At 41.9% G+C, this 24923-nt stretch overlaps 1 protein-coding gene across 1 annotated transcript in view; it reads left to right on the plus strand.

The window, feature by feature from the left end:
- Positions 1–6769: 6769 nt before the first annotated feature.
- DOC2B (double C2 domain beta) overlaps positions 6770–24923 on the plus strand; it is a 417881-nt gene continuing 399727 nt past the window's right edge. Inside the window, exon 1 of the mRNA XM_018560903.1 lies at positions 6770–7115. Within this exon, the coding sequence (XP_018416405.1) occupies positions 6779–7115 (337 nt within the window). The 5' untranslated portion in view covers positions 6770–6778. The remainder of the gene's footprint in view (positions 7116–24923) is intronic.

Here is a 24923-nt window from a genome sequence, read left to right on the forward strand (position 1 = left end):
AATTACATGAATATTTATTTCAAAGAAAAACAATAACTTAGCTCTGTAAGTGGAAAAGGGGGTCAACATATAACAATATGGTATCAAAAATACAGTAACTTTAAAAGTACAACAACCTTAGCTCAATCAGCAACCAAGCTAACACACAAAAGCTAAAATCCTTCAAAACTGGAGTTCTCCTCCTCATCATCTGTATGTCCAAACATACAAACAGCTTCAGCTGGTGTGAGGTTATCAGCATAGACATTGTCATCATCACTGAGTTCACAGTCATCACCATCACTGCTGTCGTTCTCATACAAAGCGCTGTCTTCACTGCCATCCATAGCATTACTAATGCCACATTTCTTGAAGGCGCGTTGCACCAGGTCCTCTGGAATCTCTTCCCATGCATCACGAACCCACTGTGCTATCAATTCTATGTCTGGCTTCCTCAGATTTCCAGCTTTTGTCAGTCGAGCTTGACCAGATGACATCCATTCATGCCACATCTTTCGCACACGGTCTTTGAAAGGTTTATTTAAACACACATCTAGGGGCTGCAATACAGATGTAAGCCCACCTGGAATAACTGCCAAAGTAACTTGAGAAGACTTTGCACATTTTTTTATGTCATCAGATGCGTGTGCTCTGAACATATCCCAAACTAGCAATGATGGTTTTTTCTTTAAGGCTGCTCCTGGTCGTCCGTTCCAAATTTCTTCCAGCCATTTTTTTGTTCCGTCTTCATCCATCCAGCCTTTAATTTGTGCACGCACTATAATTCGTGGTGGGAATTTGACCTTTTTAGGCAAGGTCTTTCTTTTAAAAATAATGACAGGCCGCAGCTTAGTTCCATTAGCCAAACATGACAGAACGACTGTGAAATGGTTTTTTTCATTTCCTGTGGTTCTTAGTAAAATAGTTTTGTCTCCCAAACTTGCCACAGTTCTGTTGCTTGGAAGATCAAAGGTCATAGGCGTTTCATCCATATTCCCAATATCTCCCAGGTCATAGTTATGGATCCTTCTTTGTTTTATGATGAATGAATGGAATGACATCACTTTTTCATCAAGGTCTTTTGGCAACTTCTGTGAAATCTTCGTTCTTTGCCGCAAACATAGGGCAAACCTATTCATGAAGCGGGTACACCATCCTGCTGATGCAACAAAATTTTCAGTGCCTGGTGCTTTTAATTTGTCATCTTTAGCCATTTGAAGGGCACGTAAGCGAATTCCCATGCGTGTTACACAGTAACCATTTTGACGACACTCCATAACCCATTTATGCAATTCAGTCTCTAGAGCCCCATATGAAGTCGTTAAACCACGTCGAGCTTTTTTTGCCTTTGGAATCTTTTCCAAGTCAGCTTTCATTTTCCGCCACTCCCTTACTTGTTTTTCGTCAACACAAAATTCCCTACTTGCAATACTGTTATTGCTTTCTTCTGCTCTTGACACAACCTTAAGTTTTAAACCAGCTTCGTATGACCTGCGTTTTTGTTTTGGTCCAGGATTAGAAGTACCGATATTGGGATCCATTTCTAACAGGATAAAAAAAAGAATTTTTAGGATGGGGGGGCGCCAGGCCCTGTCCCTCCTTTTTGACCCCTCTTACTTCTCATAAGCCCCACTCCTTATAGAATCCACCCACTCCATCCCCTGTATTCCACATATTGTGTAAGGAGTATACAGCTCAGTGTCATAAGTGGGGTATATTGCAGGGCTCTGTGGGGTCTAACAAGGCTGGTTAGACCCCTCAGGGCCCTGGTGAGACCCCACAGAGCCCTGGTTAAACCAGGGCTCTATGGGGTCCCACCAGGGCTATGTGCGATTTCACCAGCCTGGTGAGACCCCTCGGGGCCCTGGTGAGACCCCACAGAGCCCTGGTTAAACCAGGGCTCTATGGGGTCCCACCAGGGCTATGTGCGATTTCACCAGCCTGGTGAGACCCCTCGGGGCCCTGGTGAGACCCCACAGAGCCCTGGTTAAACCAGGGCTCTATGGGGTCCCACCAGGGCTATGTGCGATTTCACCAGCCTGGTGAGACCCCTCGGGGCCCTGGTGAGACCCCACAGAGCCCTGGTTAAACCAGGGCTCTATGGGGTCCCACCAGGGCTATGTGCGATTTCACCAGCCTGGTGAGACCCCTCGGGGCCCTGGTGAGACCCCACAGAGCCCTGGTTAAACCAGGGCTCTATGGGGTCCCACCAGGGCTATGTGCGATTTCACCAGCCTGGTGAGACCCCTCGGGGCCCTGGTGAGACCCCACAGAGCCCTGGTTAAACCAGGGCTCTATGGGGTCCCACCAGGGCTATGTGCGATTTCACCAGCCTGGTGAGACCCCTCGGGGCCCTGGTGAGACCCCACAGAGCCCTGGTTAAACCAGGGCTCTATGGGGTCCCACCAGGGCTATGTGCGATTTCACCAGCCTGGTGAGACCCCTCGGGGCCCTGGTGAGACCCCACAGAGCCCTGGTTAAACCAGGGCTCTATGGGGTCCCACCAGGGCTATGTGCGATTTCACCAGCCTGGTGAGACCCCTCGGGGCCCTGGTGAGACCCCACAGAGCCCTGGTTAAACCAGGGCTCTATGGGGTCCCACCAGGGCTATGTGCGATTTCACCAGCCTGGTGAGACCCCTCGGGGCCCTGGTGAGACCCCACAGAGCCCTGGTTAAACCAGGGCTCTATGGGGTCCCACCAGGGCTATGTGCGATTTCACCAGCCTGGTGAGACCCCTCGGGGCCCTGGTGAGACCCCACAGAGCCCTGGTTAAACCAGGGCTCTATGGGGTCCCACCAGGGCTATGTGCGATTTCACCAGCCTGGTGAGACCCCTCGGGGCCCTGGTGAGACCCCACAGAGCCCTGGTTAAACCAGGGCTCTGTGGGGTCTCACCAGAGCTTTGATGGGGCCTCACCAGGGTAGCAGGGCTCTGTGGGGTCTAACCAGCCTTGTTAGACCCCACAGAGCCCTGGCAAGACCCCACAGAGCCCTGGTCTCACCAGGGCTCCATGGGGTCTCACCATGGCTTTGTGGGGTCTCACCAAGGCTTTCTGGGGACTCACCAGGGCAGCAGATTTCTAACAGGGTAGTAGATTTTACAGTACACAATTTTTATTTTAGCTGCCTTGTTGTATGTATGTACATATTGTGAATCAGGAGACTCACCGGCTCAAGGGATCCTGTCAGGTAACGAAGGGAAGGGGGAGGAGTCCGGTGACATCAACGTCAACAGACTCCTTTCTCCTTCCCTTCGTTACCCATCACGGACAACTACATCACCCGACTCCTCCCCCCTTCCCTTCGATAGCCGACAGAGCCACTCGGGGAGGGGGGGGAGGAGTCCGGTGACGTCGATGTCCGTGACGTCACCGGATCTCCGACGGAAGACCCGGAAGCCGGCGGAGAGGTGAGTACAGATTAAATTAACGATCAACAGTGGATTCGGCACCCCTACTTAGAACGTGACCAGCGTACGTAGAGCCCGCTGACTCGAGTCAGAGCCCGCTGACTTTTTAAAAAAGTGACACCAGAGCAAGCTGACTCGAGTATAAGCCGAGGGGGGCACTTTTCACCCAAAAAAATGGGCTGAAAATCTCGGCTTATACTCGAGTATATACGGTATACAAAATATCAAATAAAATAAAATTTCTTCCTAAAATTAGGTCAAAATGTATTCTGCTAAATATTTTTGGTAAAAAAAAAATCCCAATAAGTGTATACTAAGGGGTTTGTGTGAATTGGTAACAATTATAAGTCTTTTGAAAACATGGTTTTTATCCATATGGTGTCGAACAACAAAATCGGTATTGCTCAGGGTAAAGGATTGGTTTAGGAATGATATGGCCGGGATATTTTCTTCAAACCTTGGTGTGTCTGCTACATAAAATCTTATAATTTGAGGAAGCTGAACCCCCCCAGGAAAAATTTTTATCTACGGCCCTGCAGAAAACTATAGGAGGGGGCAGAGACAAGACCAGCCACCCTGCTCAAGGAGAGAGAACAGGAGTGACTGGTCTTTATTACAGGAATCTCCTGCACAGAGGCACAATGTCACGCTGCCTTACTGCACAGATCTGGAAGGAATACACAAATCACACCAAGTAAGAATACACATGCCTCTTGTATTTAGACAATATTTGCTTATCGTGGAGTTCAGCTTTAAAGAAAAAATGCCGGGGAAAATGATTATTAAACCTTGCAGTGGGGATATCCATGCACTGCAAGAGTTAACTGCTTGTTTGTGTCTAAGGACAAACATAACAAAGTTATACTCACCTGATCCTCAGAGCCAGTTTGTTCTTAGACTGGTCCCTGGAGCCTCTTTCCTCCTCTGCTGCAACGGTCTAAGGTCCTGTAAATCATCACATTCTATATACAGTGAGGGGAATTTATTAAATTGGAGCAGACAAAATCTGGAACAGATGTGCATGGCAACCAATCAGTCTCTCTCTTCAGTTTGTTCCGTTAGGATTTGAAAATGAAAGAAAGAAACTGATTGGTTGCCATGCACAGCTGCTGCAGATTTTGTCTGCTCCAGTTTTGATAAATTCTCCTCTTGGCAAACAATGTGAGGATGCCAAGGGATATACCATTGCTGCAGCATAGAAGGGGACAGGCACATACGTGGATGTCTTGTTGTGGTTCTGAATAACGTTATGGGGCATATAAAAAATAAACAATAAGCTATTTAAAGCAGAACTCCAGGGAAAGTTATTATTAACCCTTGACATGGGGCTACCACCGCACTGCTCATTTTGGTCTAGGTAGGAAAAGAAAAAGTTTTACTCACCTGATCCTCTGAGCTGGCCAGCTGTGACCTACACTACAGCCATGGAATGTCCCCCAGTGTCCTTACGTCTTATACACTGTATATAGAACATGATGATTTACAGGAACTTAGGATCAACACACACATACAAATCTCTGTACAATCAACTTTAGCTCTACCAACTCTATGTAATATGAGGACCTACTCAATCTATCCAATCAATCGGTGTACAATCAGGCAGGCTCTTGTACTACACACTTGTTGGTAGATCTAAAGGAGATTGTACAGTCAGATTGCAACGTGTGTGGTGAGCTTTAAGCTGCCCATACACCTTACGACTATCGGCCGATTTTCGTATGCGATCGCGTTTTCGTCTGGTAAGGTGCATGGGCAGTGTACAACCGCAAATACTGTATAATCAATTGACTTTAGACTAACCAGCAGGTTAGAAAACTTTGGTCTATCGTACGATTTTTGCAATGTTGGTGGCGTTTCCGTACATCAAAATCTGTACGATTTACACTGCTCATGCGCAGACGAAAATACGTGTGATCGATTACCCCAATGTATCCAGGTGCTTTCTTTTAATTACCGCTGATCCAACCTTGCGATAATCGGGGCAGGATGGGGGAAAATCATACAATGGTTCGATCATCGGATGAAAAGTATCATCCGATGATCGCAAGGAGTATGGGCAGCCTTAGACCGCTGCAGCAGGGGGGGAGAGAGGCTCCATGGACCGGTATAAGACCAAGCCAGCTCTGAGGATCAGGTGAGTATAACTTTGTTATGTCCCTCCCTAGACCACAATGACCACTTAACCCTTGCAGTGCAGTGGTAGCCCCAAGTCAAGGGTTATTAACTTTCCCCGGAGTTCTCCTTTGTATAGCTGATTGATTATTTGTGTTAAGCCCCCGCAACGCTATACAGAACCACAACAAGACCTCGGCGTACGTGCAACATGTTTACGCGATTCCAGCCGCTTGACGATAATGATGTCAGGCAAGTTAAGCGTCAAGGGAAATGTAGTATAACAACTGTTGAAATATAGATTACCCTTCACACTAGGAGAACATATTAACACTGACTTCAAGCACCCAGCAATTAACACCATTTCTACAACACCCGTGTAAGTGGAGCAGCAGCCTGTCTCCTGTGTTCAGGAATAGATAACATTAGCATCTCTTCTCTTTATTTTTAAGCATGTCACTCTCACACAAACTGTGTCATTCGTATTATTTTATTTCTTTTTGCTGTGTGTGTCTGCTACTGTACCACATGCCATATTGCAAGTGACAGCTACACACATTGGGGGAGAATTGATCAAAACTGGAGCAGTCAGAATCTGGAGCAGATGGGCATGGCAACCCATCAGAAATCTCTCTTTAGTTTGCTTAGGTAAGTTTTGAAAATGCAAGAGGGAAGCTGATTGGCTGTAGTGCAAATCTGCTGCAGTTTTGATAAATCCCCCCCATTGTCTCATTAACTCTTTAGTTAATTTTAAATCAGGGATGCATTTTTTTTTTTTTCATGAGGGTTGGCAATTGCAAAAAAAAAAAAAAGGTTTAGGAGGACTAAAGGAAAGAAAAGAAGCTGAAGCTGCATGCAGTGATTTGATGAGTGAATATCCCGAATGCTGATGATGCTGGCAGGTTGGAGGTATGAGAGCTGCACCTGCCCCATCCTTCATTCCTTTGCTTCCTGTATTGTGCTTGGTTGCTAACAAGTGACATCACGTCGTACACACCCCTCTCCTGCCTGACAGCTCTCTCTCTCCCTCTCTCTCTCTCCTTTGCTGGAGCTTACATTAACACTGAGAGGATAAGGATCGTTTGAGGCTGCAGGGAGCTCCAGGCAGTATGCGCAAGGTATCTGAAAGTCCAAGAGGGAGAAGAGCATAGCCTGCGGCAGCATCCCCGACCTTCTTCCCTAACGGAGACCTCGTCTTCTTTATGTAGTTGAACTTCAAGAGATCCCTCTCCCTGCCATCCGTTCTCTGCTTAGGGTTTAGGGGCAGAATCGCATGCATGACATACCGAAAAGGAGAGAAAATGACCATAAGCATCCAGGAGCATATGGCTATTGACGTGTGCCCAGGTCCCATCAAGCCCATCAAGCAGATCTCCGACTACTTCCCTCGTTTCCCCCGTGGCATCCCGGCCGTTGTCACCCGAAGTAACTCCCTGAAGTCTAACGTGAGCCAGCCATCTGTCAGTCCTTCAGAAAGTTCCAGGGAGGAAGAAGAGGATGTGGACAAATTGTTTGGGGCATATGGAGCTGCTTCTACTACCACTACTTTCACCAGCCTACCTTCCAAGCTTGAGGATGAGGTGGACCTGGATGGGTATGAATCAGATGATTGCAGTAAGTTACTTGGCTTGGCTTCTTTTTTATGTAACAGGTCTGCATGTGAGTTATGGGTCTTGTAACAGTGCTTAGACATAACCACAGGGAAAGAGGTAATGCCATGCACAGGGGATGAATAAGAACCCTGGTTAGCATCTATATGTGTCATGCTCAACTAGGGATCCTCCAGAGGTTGCTAGGGGTACCTTGAGTTGAGGATGATTGGCCTCCCTGCACAGTGCCGCCACTTCTCTTTAGCAGAATATAAGGGTGGCATTCTGAACTCCGCTGTAAGGGGGGGCATTCTTTCCACTAATCACCACTATAAGGGTGGCATTCTTACCACTGATTACCACTGTAAATGTGGAGTTCTTACTACTGATCACCACTATAAGGGTAGCATTTTTACCACTGACCACCGCTGTCAGGATGGCATTCTTATCGCTGACCATGACTGTAAGGGGGCATTCTTACCACTAATCGCCACTGTAAGGGGGACATTCTTTCCAATGACCACTGCTGTAAGTGTTGCATTCTTACCACTGGTCACCACGGTAAAAGTGGAGCTCTTACCACTGATCACCACTGTAATGGGGGCATTCTTTCCACTTATCACCACTGTAAAGGGCATTCTTACCTCTGATTAACACTGGAAGAGTGACACTCGATCCACTGACCACTGCTTTAAGGGTGGCATTCTTACCACTAAGCGCCACTGTAAAGGTGGCATTGTTACTACTGATCACCACTGTAAGAGGTACATTATTACCTCTGACCACCACTGTAAGGGGGACATTCTTACCTCTGACCACCACTGTTAGGGGGGCATTCTTGCCACTGACCACCACTGTAAAACACATACTTAACTCTGGCCACCACTGTAAGGGGGAATTCTTTCCACTGACTACCACTGTAAGGGGGGCACTCTTTCCACTGCCACCACTGTAAGGGGGGCATTCTTTCAACTGACCACCAATGCAGCACCATTGCCACCCTATGAATTGGTTTTAGCAGTGGTTCTCCAAGAATTGAAATTTTTTTCAAGGGTTCCTGTAGGATAAAAAAGGTTAGGAAAGACTGCTCTATACACTGTACCATGTAACTTTACCAACCTGCTCATTTATACATACTTTATAACTAATAAATGAGTATAACACATCAGTTCAAATATAATTTTTTTAAAAATTGTTTTTGTTACTTTGTGCTTTTTCTTTACTTGTCTTGCTAGAAGACGTGTATAGATCGTGCATGATGATGTCATGAGTTCATTTTGATGGATTGGCAGCTTTAGTCCTAGAGAGCAATATGAGCAGCTGGGTAAATCCTGCATAAGGACTGTATTTATGAAAAGAAACACCAGTTGCTATCCAGTATTGTGTTTACTGGCACGTTGCTGAGTTAATGAGAAGGATGCTTTTATTTTGTCTGGCTGAGTGGAGATCTTCATTCAGTGTCAAGCTGTAGCTGTCTAAGTCTGCTGATCATCAGCTAAAGGTGCTTGTCTCTTCCATACAAACAAGCTCTGCTTTGATAACCAGTAGGAAGCACACCGTCTCTTGTTAAGGAGACGAACAGTATTTCTGTGTCAGCAACTGTTGAATGTATTTCCAACACCTCACTGACAGAGGCCAGTATTCAGAGAATGTTATTAAGAATCAGAAATGAGCTCAAGATGAAGCAAAGGGAAGATACAGAACGAAAATAATTTAGAGGGATGCTCCTCAGCCATTGCTCAAAAAAAGGATTACCTTGAATCTTGGCCATGCGTTGTAGTCACAGGTTTACAATAGGAAACTGCAAAGAGCTACGTGATGTGCAGAGTGCAGTAATCCATAGAGACCAATCAGATTCGAGCTTACTGTAGACAAATCAGTAAACGATTCTTTTAATTTGTTACTTTTGCAGAGTGCTCTTTCTCATTTCATATCTACCATTGGCCAATAAACAAATAAACGCTCACCTGATGATAAAAGTATAGCTATGCAAAATGCTGTGCAGTATGAATGTACAAAAAATCAGTTTATTTATTTATATTTCTCAGTTACTATTATCACACAATGCATTGTCTTTTTCATTTTTTATTCGTGTCATGCCTGCTGCGGGTGCCAGTTCTGAATTGTTTATTAGATTTACTGGCCAGTACAAAAATGGCTGCACAGTGTATCAGAAGCTTCATGTCATCTAGTATACCTTTCAGGATGTGCAATAGGAAATGACAACTATAAATACATATTTAATTAAAAGAATGTGCCTGACAAAAACTGCAGACCAACATCTTAAAAAAAAAGAGAAGCATTCAAAGGTCTTTGTTACCTGAATTACAAACAAACAGTAAAAACATTTACAATGCATTTGAAACATTGTTATATTTTACGGATGGTGACTATATTGTAATCAACAGTGACTTTGTTACCTTTGACATACATTGTGAACTTAGCATATTTTCTTAGAAAGAAGATCCAATTATATCACTTCTGAAACCTTTCCAAAATAACATCACTGCTCTGATGCTTTGATCACATGTGCGTTTATTCATGTGAACCTTCTTGCCATGTTCATAGGGGTCATTTCAATTTAAAACTCTTCCCACAGGGAGAAGCCAGGGAGCTGTACTTGGAATACTTCTGCATGCTTGCTAGGCCAGAATATAGTCTTACAGAAATGGTCCAATCATAGCAAGGATATTTCCAAGCCCATGCAATCATTTATCTTCCGCTCTGCCTCATGAAAATCCCAAAGTATAACCAGTATTTGACAGTTTATTAATAGATGTTATATGTCAGAAATATAGCAAGTTGCTGTCGTTGAATGCTGCTTATAGAAATAGCAAATCACACAGCTCATAGCAGCCATAAAACCCCATAAAAAAGGCCAGGAATCATTGCTGATCTATTTTGAAGATATCATTAAGAACATTGCATATGTTACATTAGTCTCATTTCGTAGATGTAACTGTGTAATCCTAAAAGTGGATTAAAGCTCTCTCACCGGATGTAGCCTGTATCAATAAATAACATCCACCAGCGTGCTTTAGGAAATGTCTGGCTGAATTTTGCTTAGATTATATCACCCATGATTATAAGAGATGGCTTGTGCAGACAGCAAGAGTTGTATTTGCAACTCATGGATCTGTTATTACCTGCAGGCTCCTAACAGCTGAGCCACAGCCAAAGCTTGCAGATGAAACGATGTGTATTTTCTTTTTCAATTTCATTTACCATTATCTTTTGTGGCAACAAAAAAAAATACAATCTCTGCACTTTCTTCTTACAATTCCCAAAACAATTCTAGGATTGTGTGCGTCCCAGGTAAACACACAGATGTCATTTCAACCTAATGATTTGCCACTCTTCGACTAGGTTAATCCTGGTTTAGCATAATAACTTGTAGGAATCATGCTGCCAACACTGCCCCCATTTAACTTGTACATCCCTCATTCTTCTAATGCACTTACAAAACAACCTACCTGGCAGAAGCTTGAGGCTTGGAATGCTATATAATCAGTTTGGTTCATCTGTGTTTTATATCAAATGAAATATAGGGGCAGCTATGTACTACAGTTAAATATGCTAAACAAAATTTGATTTGGGTGGTTTATTGAAGTGCTACTCCAAACATTATCTGAGCTTGGTCTGGAAAACCTTCTTCTTCCTTTGTGTGTCACTTGGGTGGATGTATTTTGAACAATTCAGCAGAACACTAGAATGCTATATAAAGGTTTGAGCTAACATATTTTAGTTAAGACCATCTCAGTGGAATATGAAAAGAAGTCTGAGCAAGTGTAGTCTGGCCTATGTTTACATGGAATCCATTCCATTATCTCCTGTTATTACCTACCTCTATTCCCTCTATTGCCCCTTTTCTGTTTCTACCTACCTTGTAGATCTTCACAACTCTTTCATTGCCAATCCCATATACCTCTCCACAGCTCACCACCCTAGTTCTCCACGTTTTCAATTGTTCCACTCTACCCCTCCCTGTTCTATTCCCAAATAGCTCTGACCTCTCCATTGATCACCTTGTGTTCCTCCATATTGCTGAGTCTTCTATTACAATCGCTTTGTTCCCACCTACCACTGATTCCTCCTCTGACCATGTTCCCACAAATAGATTCAATAGGATACTAAAGCTATGATTGTTCTGCTTCAATAATTTCTAGTTATAGAACCTGGGCCTAAAAGTATCTATAGTAAATGATATGCTATGTATGATGTTCTTCCGGCAAACTAAGATATATAGGGAAGGCTATCTACAGTATGAGTAAGCACTTATGTTGGCAGCATTTCCTCAACATAAGACAATAGAGGGATGTAGTTTCATTTTGGTACTGCACTGTGGTAACTTCTGCCCATCTAAGTAACTAATGTGTACATATTCATGGAAGCATAAGATTATTGTTATATTGGAAAGAAAGCTGACAGTGGACATGGCCAAAGAGAAGTCCTGAAATGGGTGTTTTATATTTGTGATGGTCATGGGGTAGCCTGCATTTCAGAAATCACAAGTGGATACTGAGTAGGCTGTCATTTTAATTGAATGTATGACAACATTTGCTTCAAAATATAGATATTCTTATGTGATGGTTTCACAAACAAGACAGGTTTATGTACTGTACCTTGATATACTTGTACTGTGCTAAAAATACTTACGTACATGCACATAAGTGAAAACTCAAAATTATACCAATAACATCAAAATAATACACTAGTGTCAATTTGAACCTCTAACAGTCCAACTTCAAAAGATTCCAACAAATTCTAATTGCATATATACGTGTAGTGATCCTTTTGTGTTCAAACTTATATATCCAATAACATATAAAAAACAGTGACTTCTGTCTTCTATGTTCACAAATCACCGTGCCACTCCACACCACCGTGCTGTTAATTCAAGGAACCGCACTCACCAGATGTATAGGGCTACCCTGTATAGGATAAGCCACATGTGGTTTTAGTGTATATCACTTCAATCATATACACTATATTGCCAAAAGTATTGGGACGCCTGCCTTTACAAGCACATGAACTTTAACGGCATCCCAGTCTTAGTCCGTAGGGTTCAATATTAAGTTGGCCCACCCTTTGCAGCTATAACAGCTTCAACTCTTCTGGGAAGGCTGTCCACAAGGTTTAGGAGTGTGTTTATGGGAATATTTGGCCATTCTTCCAGAAGCGCATTTTTGAGGTCAGGTACTGATGTTGGACGAGAAGGCCTGGCTCGCAGTCTCCGCTCTAATTCATCCCAAAGGTGTTCTATCGGGTTGAGGTCAGGACTCTGTGCAGGCCAGTCAAGTTCCTCCACCCCAAACTCGCTCATCCATGTATTTTTTGACCTTGCTTTGTGCAATGGTGCGCAGTCATGTTGGAACAGGAACAGGCCACCCCCAAACTGTTCCCACAAAGTTGGGCGCATGAAATTGTCCAAAATGTCTTGGTATGCTGATGCCTTAACATCCCTGGCGGTATGATTATTTAGTTTTTCGGCGCGATTTTTTCTCGGATTTGTTTCGTTATTTTATTTCTTCGTTTTTTCCATTTTTTTTTCGAATTTCCCGCCGGTTCCGCCCCCATGCGACGCGTCAGCTCGCAAGGGACGGAACCGAGAAGACAGATGCGGCGCCGGCCGGAGGACACCGCACGGCTCGAGGGACAAAGTAAGTAAATACTGTGGGATATTCCCGAGTGTAGCTCAGGGTATGGAGAAGTAACCCCGAGCTACACTCGGGAATACCGCCAAGGAGGTTAAGAGTTCCCTTCACTGGAACTAAGGGGCCAAGCCCAACCCCTGAAAAACAACCCCACACCATAATTCCCCCTCCACCAAACTTTACACTTGGCACAATGCAGTCAGGCAAGTGCCGTTCTCCTGGCAACCGCCAAACCCAGACACGTTCATCGGATTGCCAGACAGAGAAACGTGATTTGTCACTCCAGAGGACACCTTTCCACTTCGCTAGAGTCCAGTGGCGGCGTGCTTTACACCACTGCATCTGACGCTTTGCATTGCACTTGGTGATGTAAGGCTTGGATGCAGCTGCTCGGCCATGGAAACCCATTCCAGGAAACTCTCTATGCACTGTTGTTGTTCCAATCTGAAGGCCACACTAAGGGGTCTATTCACTAAGCTGCCGAGGGCAGCCGAGTGAATGACCGATCTGAAGTGAAGTGAGCCGAACACTGAAATCAGCCGTACATCGGCTTGCTTCGTGTGGTTTCGGGTCAGACCCGAAGTGCAGAAGGAGTTCGACTCAGCCGATCCAACATCTGGATCGGCTGACCTGAACCTCCGGCAGGCTTATGTATGTATATATATGATCAGGAGACCGGAGGAGTGGAGGAGATATATGGTCGGAGTGGCTTATCTATTTGTAGAGTTGAATATGTACTTTAGTTGTCAATGTTATATGTATTTATTTGTTCTAATTAACCTGCTACAAGTTAAATAACGTTTTTTATTTAATAACATACTTTAAAGAGGAACTGATCTCTGGAAGCTGTGCCCGCAAACGAGGCAAGCAGAGGGCAAATCTCTAGTCAACGTTGTTGCTTGTGGGCTCCCTGCAGCTGATCTTTTCCCATTACTGACTTATTGGGGGTGATTTACTAACCTAAACACACGCACGCACCAGGTGCGTGTGATTTTCACACAGCAAAACGTATTTATCAACCAAAAGTTCTCTAAAAGCATATTTCCACTAATGCCATATATGGAAAAATCATGCACATGATGCATATATAATGCTGCTTCACAGTTTAGACAAAAATGGTTAGCTCATGCATTTACATTCCTGCATTCATCAACGCAAGCAACATAACATAGAGCTAATTTACACAACATCACCTTGCAATTCATGCAGGACTTTGCACAACACACCTGCTGGGTGTGTACACACTACAAAGGTGTTTAGATTTCACCCATAGATCATGCTCGGAGGGAACACACTACAGAGGTGTATACATGTTCGTGGTGTGTTTATAAGGTTAGTAAATCAACCCCATTATGTGTTTTACTTCACTCTGTCTCTGTATAGAGGCAGCCATTTTGGTAGAGGCAGGGCTTTGCTTCCTCATGTCAAGCCTCCAGCAGGGAGAACTGTGAGCAGTACAGCAGTGCTATCACCAAATCTCCTGAAACTAGAAGTCAGTGGTAGCAGTGCCTTAGTTTCCATGCTGCACATAAACCGCTATAAGGTTGTAGGCACACAAGTTTTTAGGCATCCTCTCATACCAGAAGCACACTGCCTTTTTCAGGAGGAATGAAAGACAAAAAGTACATTATTCAGGTTTTTCTCAGGCACAATTAACATTTCTAAAATATCCCTAAAACACAGCAAATCTTCACTCTTTTAGTTCAATCCCACTTTAAGGCAATATAAGCACAAATTTATTTATTTACATAATAGACCCATATAATACAGCATATTTAGGAAATCATAACTATTTACATCAGTCTCTACCACAAGCATAAACTCACAGGTTAGAAAACGCTTATTTAACCTGATTTACATATGTTTATCAACTGATAATATGTGGAGGGTACAGAATGGAAAGTAACAAAATATGTCATAATGATCTCTTTTCAGCTTCCTCTTGCTATAGGGCTTATTTACTAATCATATCGCACTTAAAGTATTTAACATATACACAGATTCACCTTATTTACTATCATTCACTTTATAAAGTGAAACTTCCTTTACTGAGATTATGTGATCTTTCTTTAACTGTCATTTAATAAATATAACACTCCCCTAACCTTATGAGATATTTGTAACAGTCTAACCCTAGCAATGGAAGAACCTTCTACATGTATGCAGTATATTGTTTCCTTGGTGGAATCAAGTTCAAAATTGCCTAGGGACTGCGGTGCAATTTAGGAGCTTTTTTTGACCACTCATGAAGTATGAGAAAATCTCCCCAAAGGAGTCACAGGCAGCAATAAATAAAATAAACGTTATAATTGTCCGTGTCCTCATTGGAAAAAGAGATTTTCCCCTCACATACTGTCCTGGTGATCACACAGGGAGAAAGGAGATCATCCCAATGGGATTATAGGTAGCAAAAAATATACTGACATAAATTCTGTCCTATCAGCACTCGATCCAAACCCGATTAACATTTTAAAGAGTAATTCCACTGTTGTTGAGAAAAAATAAATAAATCACCTCTGGGTGATCTGTGTACATTACACGGATTTTAACAAACTGTTGCAGTTTCCTTCCTGTTTCTGTTCTAAAGAAACTGATGTCCTTTCCAGACTGATTCCTGAATGGGAGGGTCTGAGTTCATTATAATCAACTGGTGGACTTTCTGTGTTGTAATGAGGTAAAGGAGCAGTGTCGGCATCCCTTTAGTAGTAATTAATCCTTAGGGAGTAATTTACCAAATTCCTTTTGCAAGGGATCCCAAAAAGTATACTTTTATCTTAGTGCAGACTTCTGAGAAAATCACTCAGCCAATCATAAAAGCAGGAAGTGACATTTCTGGGGGTGTTCCCTACACCAACAGAACAGAGGTCGCCATGTTTCACTAAATGTTTTTGACAGATTTAGAACATTACAGCAGCTGCAGTTTCAAATTGAAAAGTAATTTTTAATAACATTAAATTGCAAAATGGCTTGCACCACAATTACCGTGTTTCCCCGAAAATAAGACAGTGTCTTATATTTTTTTTTCCACGAAAAAAGACACTAGGTCTTATTTTCGGGGGATGTCTTATGTGTACCTGGCTGCAGCTGTCTCCGATCTCCGCTCGTGCGTGCGGGTGGCCGTGCGGGTGGCCGTGCGGGATATATGCTATATTCATTTTTAATAAATATTTTTTCACTTTTATCTTTTTAAAGTGGAATTACTTTTTAAGGATTTTAAACACAGGCGCCAGCTGCTCCTCTTGTGTTGTCCCTTTACACAGAACGTTTTTCCTGAAGAAAGGCACCTTTCTATTTTCCATTTTATGGTAAGTTCTATCCTCAAACTTACCTAGTCAGACTGCTACAGTCATAAGAAAAAGTGATTACTTATCAGTATATTAGAAATCCTCAAACGGAGATATAATAGAAGTTACCTTTATGTCACAGCACATGCCATTTATCACTAACACATACCATTTATTCATGTATTCTACCAATTTACCTAATTAAATAATCACAATTAGCAGTTTTTGATTTAAAGGATAAGTGCACCTTTTTGACCATGTTTCCTGGTACACACATATCTAGGGTGTAATACGAAACACGGTCAGATTGTAGACCCCCCTCTGCCCTCTCTGCACTTACCTGAATTCCAGGGTTCTTCCCCCTGCAGGCTTGTTTCCTTTTTGAATTTGGTGTGGCTGTATGTGGCTTTGCCCACACAGCCATGTCATCCTTTCAAAGATACTTTGACAGAATCTGTGAATGGAGAAACCAGCACCACAGCAGAGGGACTTTCAATGGAATACAAGTGCAGCAATGTTACTGCACTTGCAGTACATTGACATTTCCTCTTGTCTATGATACTGCATGTCTGTATCTTGGAACGGACATGGATGGGGAGAATAGTCTGCAGGAGTCAGAGAATTGCACCCGTGATCTACTGATTGCGGTTACAATGCATTACTGGCTCCTATGCAAAAAAATTATAAATGCATGTTTTCTTTTATGAAGAAGTGTGCATTTATTATTTTTATGCAAAAGGTGGAATTTACCTTTAAGAGTGGAGTTGGCTAGGTATGTACGGCTGTGCATTTTACATAGCATGTTTATTACTAAGGCAAAAAGTTATGTTGAATGTACAATCGCCTAAAGAATTTGTTAAGCTGCTTTCTGTGTTCTAGCTTCGAAAGGTGAAATTTGATTTGCTGCTGAGAGATACTGCAGACCATTGCTCTTGGTCAACTGTCCAATATTCTGTATATGTGGTATATCAATACAAAAGCCTAAATATGAACATCTTCTAAATGTGCTGTCCTTTTTCATTAAAGCTTATTTCTTGGCAAAAAAAAAAAGGCATACTATCTCTCCCTCCCGTTCACCATTCCCTCCAATGCCCTTTTTTTCTTACCTGATTGTACCATCACATGACACTCAACAATGCCACTTCTTGTACTGGAGACAAGCTAGAGGTGATCCAACACTGCAGTACAAGTCCACTGTTGACATTTGTGACATAACAACAGCACGCAATATTCTTCAGAACCTATGAGATCTCCATGGATGGACAGCCAATGTGAAGTGTCGAGGTCACCAGGCAGATACGGACACCTGAAAAAGAAACCCTTCTGCAGTCCAGAAGAGAGAAGACTCAGGACCTAGTGTATCACATGGCCACAGATTTAGGTGAGTATTTGGGGCATTCAGATGATTATTTTTCTAAATTGCTGCAGTAGTTACCTAGATGGGGTAAGTAAGGGGTATTGTTTGTGGGGTGAGAGAGCTTGCTAGAGTACACCTTTAATAGTTCTAGTAATGTGTAAAACTGAAGCAGAGGAGTTGCAAAAAGCTCATGAATCACTATACTATACACTGGCCATCAATCTTGAATTGTCACCATAACTAAAAGTTCGCTGTACTGGGATACAGTGCCTTATTACATATCATTCAAACTATTTCTGTTGGGGTATTGGGGTACATTGGATTAGTGTGTCATTATATGTGCAACGCAAAATCAATAAAGTAGGGCCATGTAATTGCAATGTCAGAGTGCACATGCTATACTTTCTATGGCTCACTGCCCAGTTCCTGAGCACAGTCAACAATTTTATTTGACATGCTGACGTTAGGATACTAGGTCTCCTTATGTTTCTAGAATGCTTGCCTGTTTTTGCTGTATTCTTTCTATGGTTTTTGATGATTGTCTATGCTTCTCTTTCAGTTCAATCATTTTTTTCAAGGCAAGACTAAATAAAGTATGCCAAACTTAGCAGGCAAAGCAATTAGTTGTTGAGAGATTTCTAATCAATACATTTTAACAATAACTCAAAACATACAAATAATGAGTAGGAAGCATTAAGCTTCATTCAAAAAATAAGATACTTTCAGAATCATAACCTGGTTTGTAAATGTATTTGCCATACCATATTACCTTTCTGAATTCCTAATTTACTTTCCATCCATGTATACATTATATGTGTATTTCATACATTGCTGTTTGTTTTTACACTGGTATACAACACCGTGCTAAGGTTTGTATTAGATGTCATTTTATTAAATACTATTGTTAAATATATGGCAGCATTAAAATAACAAGATGATATAATTGCTAAAGTAAAACCACAGAGAGAAATGGAGTAGCTAAAAAATGTTGCATTAGATTCAGCATAGAACCCTCTTTTTTCATTTATCTTCAGGCATTTGAAATCTGAAATAAATGTTAATGCCTAGCCATTTATTTGACTAATTCCAGTATGTTTGTTATTCATCACAAAATTTGCTAGTATGTTTTTCTGATTTATTCTGACCTGCAGACCATTGCTCTAAACCAGGGAGACTCGGGGGAATGTTTGCTTTTCACTGCTGTGAACATTTTGGCCACAAATCCCTTTGACAATTTGATGAAAGCTTAGAATTTCTTCTGCAGATGATGCTCACATACACATAGGGTTTTACATGGACAGAATATTTAAGCAAGCTCCATGAAGATCTGCATCTAATTCAAGTTTTTGTATAATAGTAATTAGGTTTTTTTCTGTAAAATAAAAAAAAAGAAATATAGTACCTATTACCTGTATGAACAAAACAAAAAATAAACTTTGCAGGTGGATACAGGTAAGGAGATTGCTTATATGTGTTGTAGTAAGGCACTCCAATGCGGCAAAATTAATCTTTTGAAGGATCCACTTCTTTTTTCAGTGCACTACAACACACAGATGGTAGCTTGTGGTACCCTATACACAGATCCGTTGTGGTGTGCTATGCTTATGTGAAGACACTTTGCAGACAATATCAAATCATATGCAAAGAAAAAAAAGAAAAGCAGTATTTTTGCTTGCACATGATTGGATGATGGAAGTCAGCAGAGCTTCTCCTCATTCACTAAGCTTAGGGAAAATTCCCTTCCAAAGTTTACTCAAGTACTTTAGTTTATGTACGGAAACCAGATAATAACCCTACTCCGCAAGATACAAGCGATGAATCTTGTGTTTATTGATGCAAAATCAAGTGTACATCACAGCAAGCTCCTCAGACCAAAGAGCAAACTCCTCTCTCATGTTTCACCAATGTGGCTTACTCATGGAAGTGAAGTCTCTCTCTGAGACTTCATCTTCACGACTAAGCCACATTGGTGAAATATGAGAGAGGAGTTTGCTCTTTGATCTGAGGAGCTTGCTGTGATGTACAATTGATTTTGCATCAATAAACACAGGATTCATCGCTTATATCTTGCGGAGTTCGGTTTTTCTCTGGTTTTTGTTCATGCATGGTGAGCATACACTTTACAACCCGCAACTGCGGGGAACATACAGTGTGACCTGGGCTGCAGAATCAGAGCAATGAGGATTTTTGCAATACTTTAGTTTATATGTTACCGTGCATTGCAGAAAAATCATGTTTTGCCGTCTGCGTGTTGTGGGGTGCTGGAAAAATTTCAGATCCTTAAAAATGAATAGGCTGCCTTACTACAAAGCACCTCAATGTGCAATATAACTCATATTACAGTGCATGTGCTAGCGCACGGCAAAGGTGAGAATCCAGCCTAAATCAAGATTCACTCCAGATTGGAACAGTCATTGGCAAGTGAATGTTTGCTCTGGGTGGTTTGTTCAGTCAGGTGAACTGAGCCTATCTTTTGTCAACTGGTAAAGTGGCCTTCACTTCCCTTACCAACTGCAATTGTAGCTGTCATTTCCAGGATGCAGTGAAGGAAGCAGGAAGAGGTGACAAGGTACATCCCAGATGGAGCAAATTTCAACCTCTATTTTGTGATATTGACTTATTACTATAAAACAATGTCAGTTTGTTGAATAAGAATAACATTGTTGACTAAGAGCAGAGTGGAAGCTGCAGTTTTTCATAGCAACCAATTATCAGCCAATTTCCATTATTCCATGCCATGCGGTTAAGATAGCTGCCAGGTGTATATAAGCTAATCACTGAAGGGACTACAATATTGTTTTAATTGTTGTAAACTGATGACCAAACTCTGTTTATATTGGTTTACTGAGTAGCATTGCCTATTCAGCTCTGAATCTTTTCAATTTTGGAAATAACAATGCATTCCAGTTACTGTACATACATCTATGACTAAATGTATTAACAATGAGTACCACTTACATGCATCTTTAACAAAACGTAATAACAATGAGTACAAATTACATACATCTGTAACGAAATGTAACAGCAGCATTTTCATAAAACTGGAAAATAAATGCACTATAATGGAAGAATAAAGTTACAAGTATACAACAAAAAGCAATGCTTCTCCATTGTTTGCCTCAATGTAGACTCACATTTACAGAATCTCACAAATACCAAGGAGAGATAGCCAGTTCTTACTGATAATTCAGATTTACTACCATTGAGCCCGTGTTTTTATGACATTTTATTAATCTTCTGACAAGTTTGTCAGTATTTTCAACCAATTTTGTAATGACTGGATGGAATAATGGGAATATACCTTGGTATTGTAGGATTGAAGTGAAATTATTGAAATATAACTTGATATTGATTATTAAAGTGGGAAATCTGGACGTACAGGAACATCTGTTGACATGATAATATTTTAGGTAATTTAGATGGTTCATTTAGTATGTAGGTGAGCAAAGATGTAGGAACATACCAAGATTACCTGTTCATATTGTAAGTTCTGTGGGAGGAATTTATCAAAACTGGAGCAGACAGAATCTGGAGCAGTTGCCCATAGTATCCAGTCAGCTTCTCTCTTCAGTTTGTTCAATTAAGCTTTGAAAATAAAACAGAGAAGCTGATAGGCTGCTATTGAAAACTGCTCCAGATTTTGTCTGCTCCAGTTTTGATAAATCCCCTTCACTGAGTCTTTAACCGCCCTGGAAATAGAGTATAGTTTTACTTGGAAAAATTGAGTGTCTAACAAGGTGGAATCTAAATTCTTATTTATCTCAAAACAAAAAGTAGACCAGGATCCCAACAGTTCCCTCTCTGAAAGTGCTAATAAACATACTGTTTTTACTTCTTCCCTCAACGTAATTAGTAGAATTCAGGGACTGTGGAATGATCACTGCTACTGCACACTGCAGTTGCTAAGCCACTGCTCGTTAGCTAAACCAGTCTTGTGTGAAATATGGGGTCGGCCATTGCTCTAAAAATGGTAGTTTCCTGGCTGCTATAATAATCCACTTGCTTCAATATTTTCAGAGTCACTAACTCAGAATGAGTATACAGGGACATCGGAGAAATGTCAGAACTCTTCACCTGTATGGTTCATTTGATTTAGCAAGTCAGAGTGCTAAAGCAAGAGGGTCAGCATGGCAGCTTGCAACTTTTTAACAAAGAACAATGGCAGCCTCTGTGCATCTCTCATGACAGGTTTCCTTTAGGTTAGTTATTAGCCAACTGTACCCTATATTTGAAAATCATACAATCCATTTTATAATGGCTGGTAAAAGAAGACAAGCTCAAGCGGAAGCGTTTAAGGGTGGAAATATAGGAGTTATCATAGCTGGGTCTGATCTTAGGATGTTATCCACCTCCAGGCTTTAATACCTAGCAAGTCAAAGACCTAGAACAAGCAGAGAGGATGGGAGTTTAAAATGCTATCTTTATTTCAGCAAATATTGCATTTTTTTCTCTTCCTTTGAGAACATGATATACTTTTTCATTATGCCTGTACTTTATTTACAAGGCATAATAGCGCCTTCTGCAATTAAGTGTCAATTAAGACATATATGCAAGCTGACCATGGTCAGATTGATACCTGCACATTTGTTGTCCGATTACCTTTATGTTCAAGTTACTGGAGCAAAATAAAGGAACATAGTCAGCTTGCATAGTGTAATTGTCTTAGCTTGTACTCTTCTGCTGTTGTTCAATATTTCTGGTTATTATTCATATATATCATTATCAGGGAGTAGTCTGTAGGAGCCCAGATGCAGGGGACTTTCCAATACAAACGGTACCTCCGCACGAGCAGACCTGGATAATGCACGGTCTCTCATGTGGTGGTGACCAGCACAGGAGCAGTCCGGAACATCGTAGCCAAATCAATATCCAAAGTCGTAGTCCGTGAGAATAGCAGGGGTCAGGGGCCGGCAGCAAGATTCGGGGTCAGGAAGTAGCAAGGTCGGTACACAAGAATTATACTATAACTAATATGCCAGGCACTACGAAGGCAAGCTCTGCAATAACCAAGCACAGAATGATATGTGAGGCTAGCATTTGTACCTGCTGACATCAGGGTGTGGTCATCTCTGGAGGCGGGGTTGTTCCTTAATTGTCGAGCACTGTACCTTTAAGAAGACACTCAGTGGGCGCGTGCGCACTACCCGGCGGCTCCACACGGCGGACAACACAGAGGGGCATGGAGTGAAGGAGAGAGGAGCCGCTGAGCTCGGGGCTGCAGGTGACAGCACGTCAATCCAGCGGGTGTCTGCAGGGACCCCCTTCGTGGTGCAAAGGGGGTATTAAAATCATCCCTGTCTGTAATGTATACAGCAAATATGCTACGTCTACAGAAATGTCACCCGAAGCAGAAGTTACCGTATGTACTAATAATAATAGTACAATTTTAGAGTTCTGGGCCCTAAACAGGCACTGATGGCTTATAAATGTTATTATATACCACATAATGATGATATAGCCAAAAAAAGGCATGCTACTGATATACTGTACATATGCTACAGAAGTTCACCAGAAGTATCCACAGCTCAGCATTATCTGCTCTTACTATGGATCACACAGAGACAGAAACTGTGGCTTTTCTGCCCTACCCAGCCAAGCAAGGGATAATATTGACATAGTTACATAGTTGTTAAGCTCTCACAGTAAAGAACCCTCTTTGCTGTTTGAGATTAAACCTTTTCTCTTCCAGTTTCAGATGGTGGCCTCTAGTCTTCTTGATTGAACTCACAATAAACAGATTATTACTAATTATCCAATCACCATTAAACAATGTGTACAATTATATCATGTCCCTTCTCAGTCTCCTCTTTTGGAGAGTGAACAAGTTTAATGCATGCAGTCTTTCCTCATAGTTTATGTCCTCTAACCTTTTTATTAGCTTCTGCCCTTCTCTGGACTCTCCCCAGCTCAAGGACATCCTTTTGTGGATTTGTGACCAAAACCGAACCATAAACTCAAGATGTGGCCGAACCAGTGTTTTGCAAAGGGGCAGAATTATAGATTTGTACATTCTCTTTTTTTATGCATGATAGTACCCTGCTTCCTTATTTGCTGCAGCCTGGCATTGCATGTTGTTACTAAGGCGGCTGTCCACTAGGACTTTCAAATCTTTTTCCATCTCTTCTTCCCCCAATGGGATGTCCATTAATAAGTTGCTTGCATGTATATTTTTAACTTCAAAATGCATAACTTTACACTTCTCAATATTAAATCTCATCTGTCATGCAGATGTCCACCCCTTATTTTATCCAGGTCGTCCTGAACTATTGCTATGTCTTCTGTCAAGTGTATTGCCCTACAAATGTTGTTATCGTCAGCAAAAACGAAAGAAATGTTTATGCTGTGCACATGTCTATTGATTGTCGCTTATGATATCATTACTCTAGGCAGAATTCTTGGATATGGTCCTTTATCATACCTTCAAATAACAAGCTGACTGGTCTATAAATCCCAGGTACACATCTCAAACCTTTTTTAAATATTGGTGCCACAGTTGCTTTACATCAATCAGTTGGTACCTCCCCAGTCAGTATGGAGTCCTTCAAAATTACAAACAATAGGTGCAAGTTATCTGGTCCTGGTGGATTTATTCACATTATTTTTCTAGTCCTCGGCAAACCCTAGCTTCCATCAACCACAGCAGTTATTTTCCTCACAGTGCTACACAGATTCATGTTGTGTCCCTAAACCCGTCACTTTCACGAGTAAATACTGTGGAGAAGAATGCATTTAACACTGTAGCCTTCTCTCTGTTATTTGGTATCAACCTCCCATTCTCAACTGTTATGGGACCTACATACCATCTTATATTTTTTAAATGCTAGCTTCTTCTCATTGATAAGTTGTTTTTCCCTTTGGATTCAGCCACGCAGGTTTGGCTTTTATTGTTTTATTTTGTTGGCCAATGGTATGCATTAGATATAAGTGATTCTGCGCTGGACCTAGAAAAGTGTATAAGTGCTAGTGTGCCAAATGGTATGCATTGGCTAATGCTATTGTTTAGTATATCATTAAACAGGTCCACATTTCTCTTATGTAACCTACTGTGAATGTGATAACCCCGTGATCGCTGTTACCTAAGTTTTCCCGAGATGCTATGTCTGCAACTAGCTCTGTGTTATTTGATATTATTAGATCTAATATTGCATTCATCGTAGTTGGGGCTTCTACCATCTTCTTCATAAAAATGTCCCTCAATAAGTTCAGGAAACGGCAAGCCTTGGTTGAGTGTGTGGTTCCTTTTGTCCAGTCAATGTCCGGATAATTGAAGTCCCCCATTATAATAACATAACACTTTTTCCCAGCCTGTCACATACCTTGGTATGAACCCGAACTGACGGGGAGGGCCTGCTCTTGCAGCTCCCTATGAGGACTGCTGCAGGTGGAACAGCCAGTACGCAGACTGGGAGTGGCACGGGTGCTGGAAGTGTTGCTGTAGGTACCCGGACAGGTGGTGCAGGGGCCTGTATGATGAGAAGGCAGACCAATGGTTGTAGAGGTCAGCAGCGGAGTACAGCACCCGGACAGATCTGTCACAT

The sequence above is a fragment of the Nanorana parkeri genome, unplaced genomic scaffold (genome assembly GCF_000935625.1).
Source record: "Nanorana parkeri isolate BGI_ZX_2015 unplaced genomic scaffold, ASM93562v1 scaffold486, whole genome shotgun sequence".
Classification (NCBI taxonomy): domain Eukaryota; kingdom Metazoa; phylum Chordata; class Amphibia; order Anura; family Dicroglossidae; genus Nanorana; species Nanorana parkeri.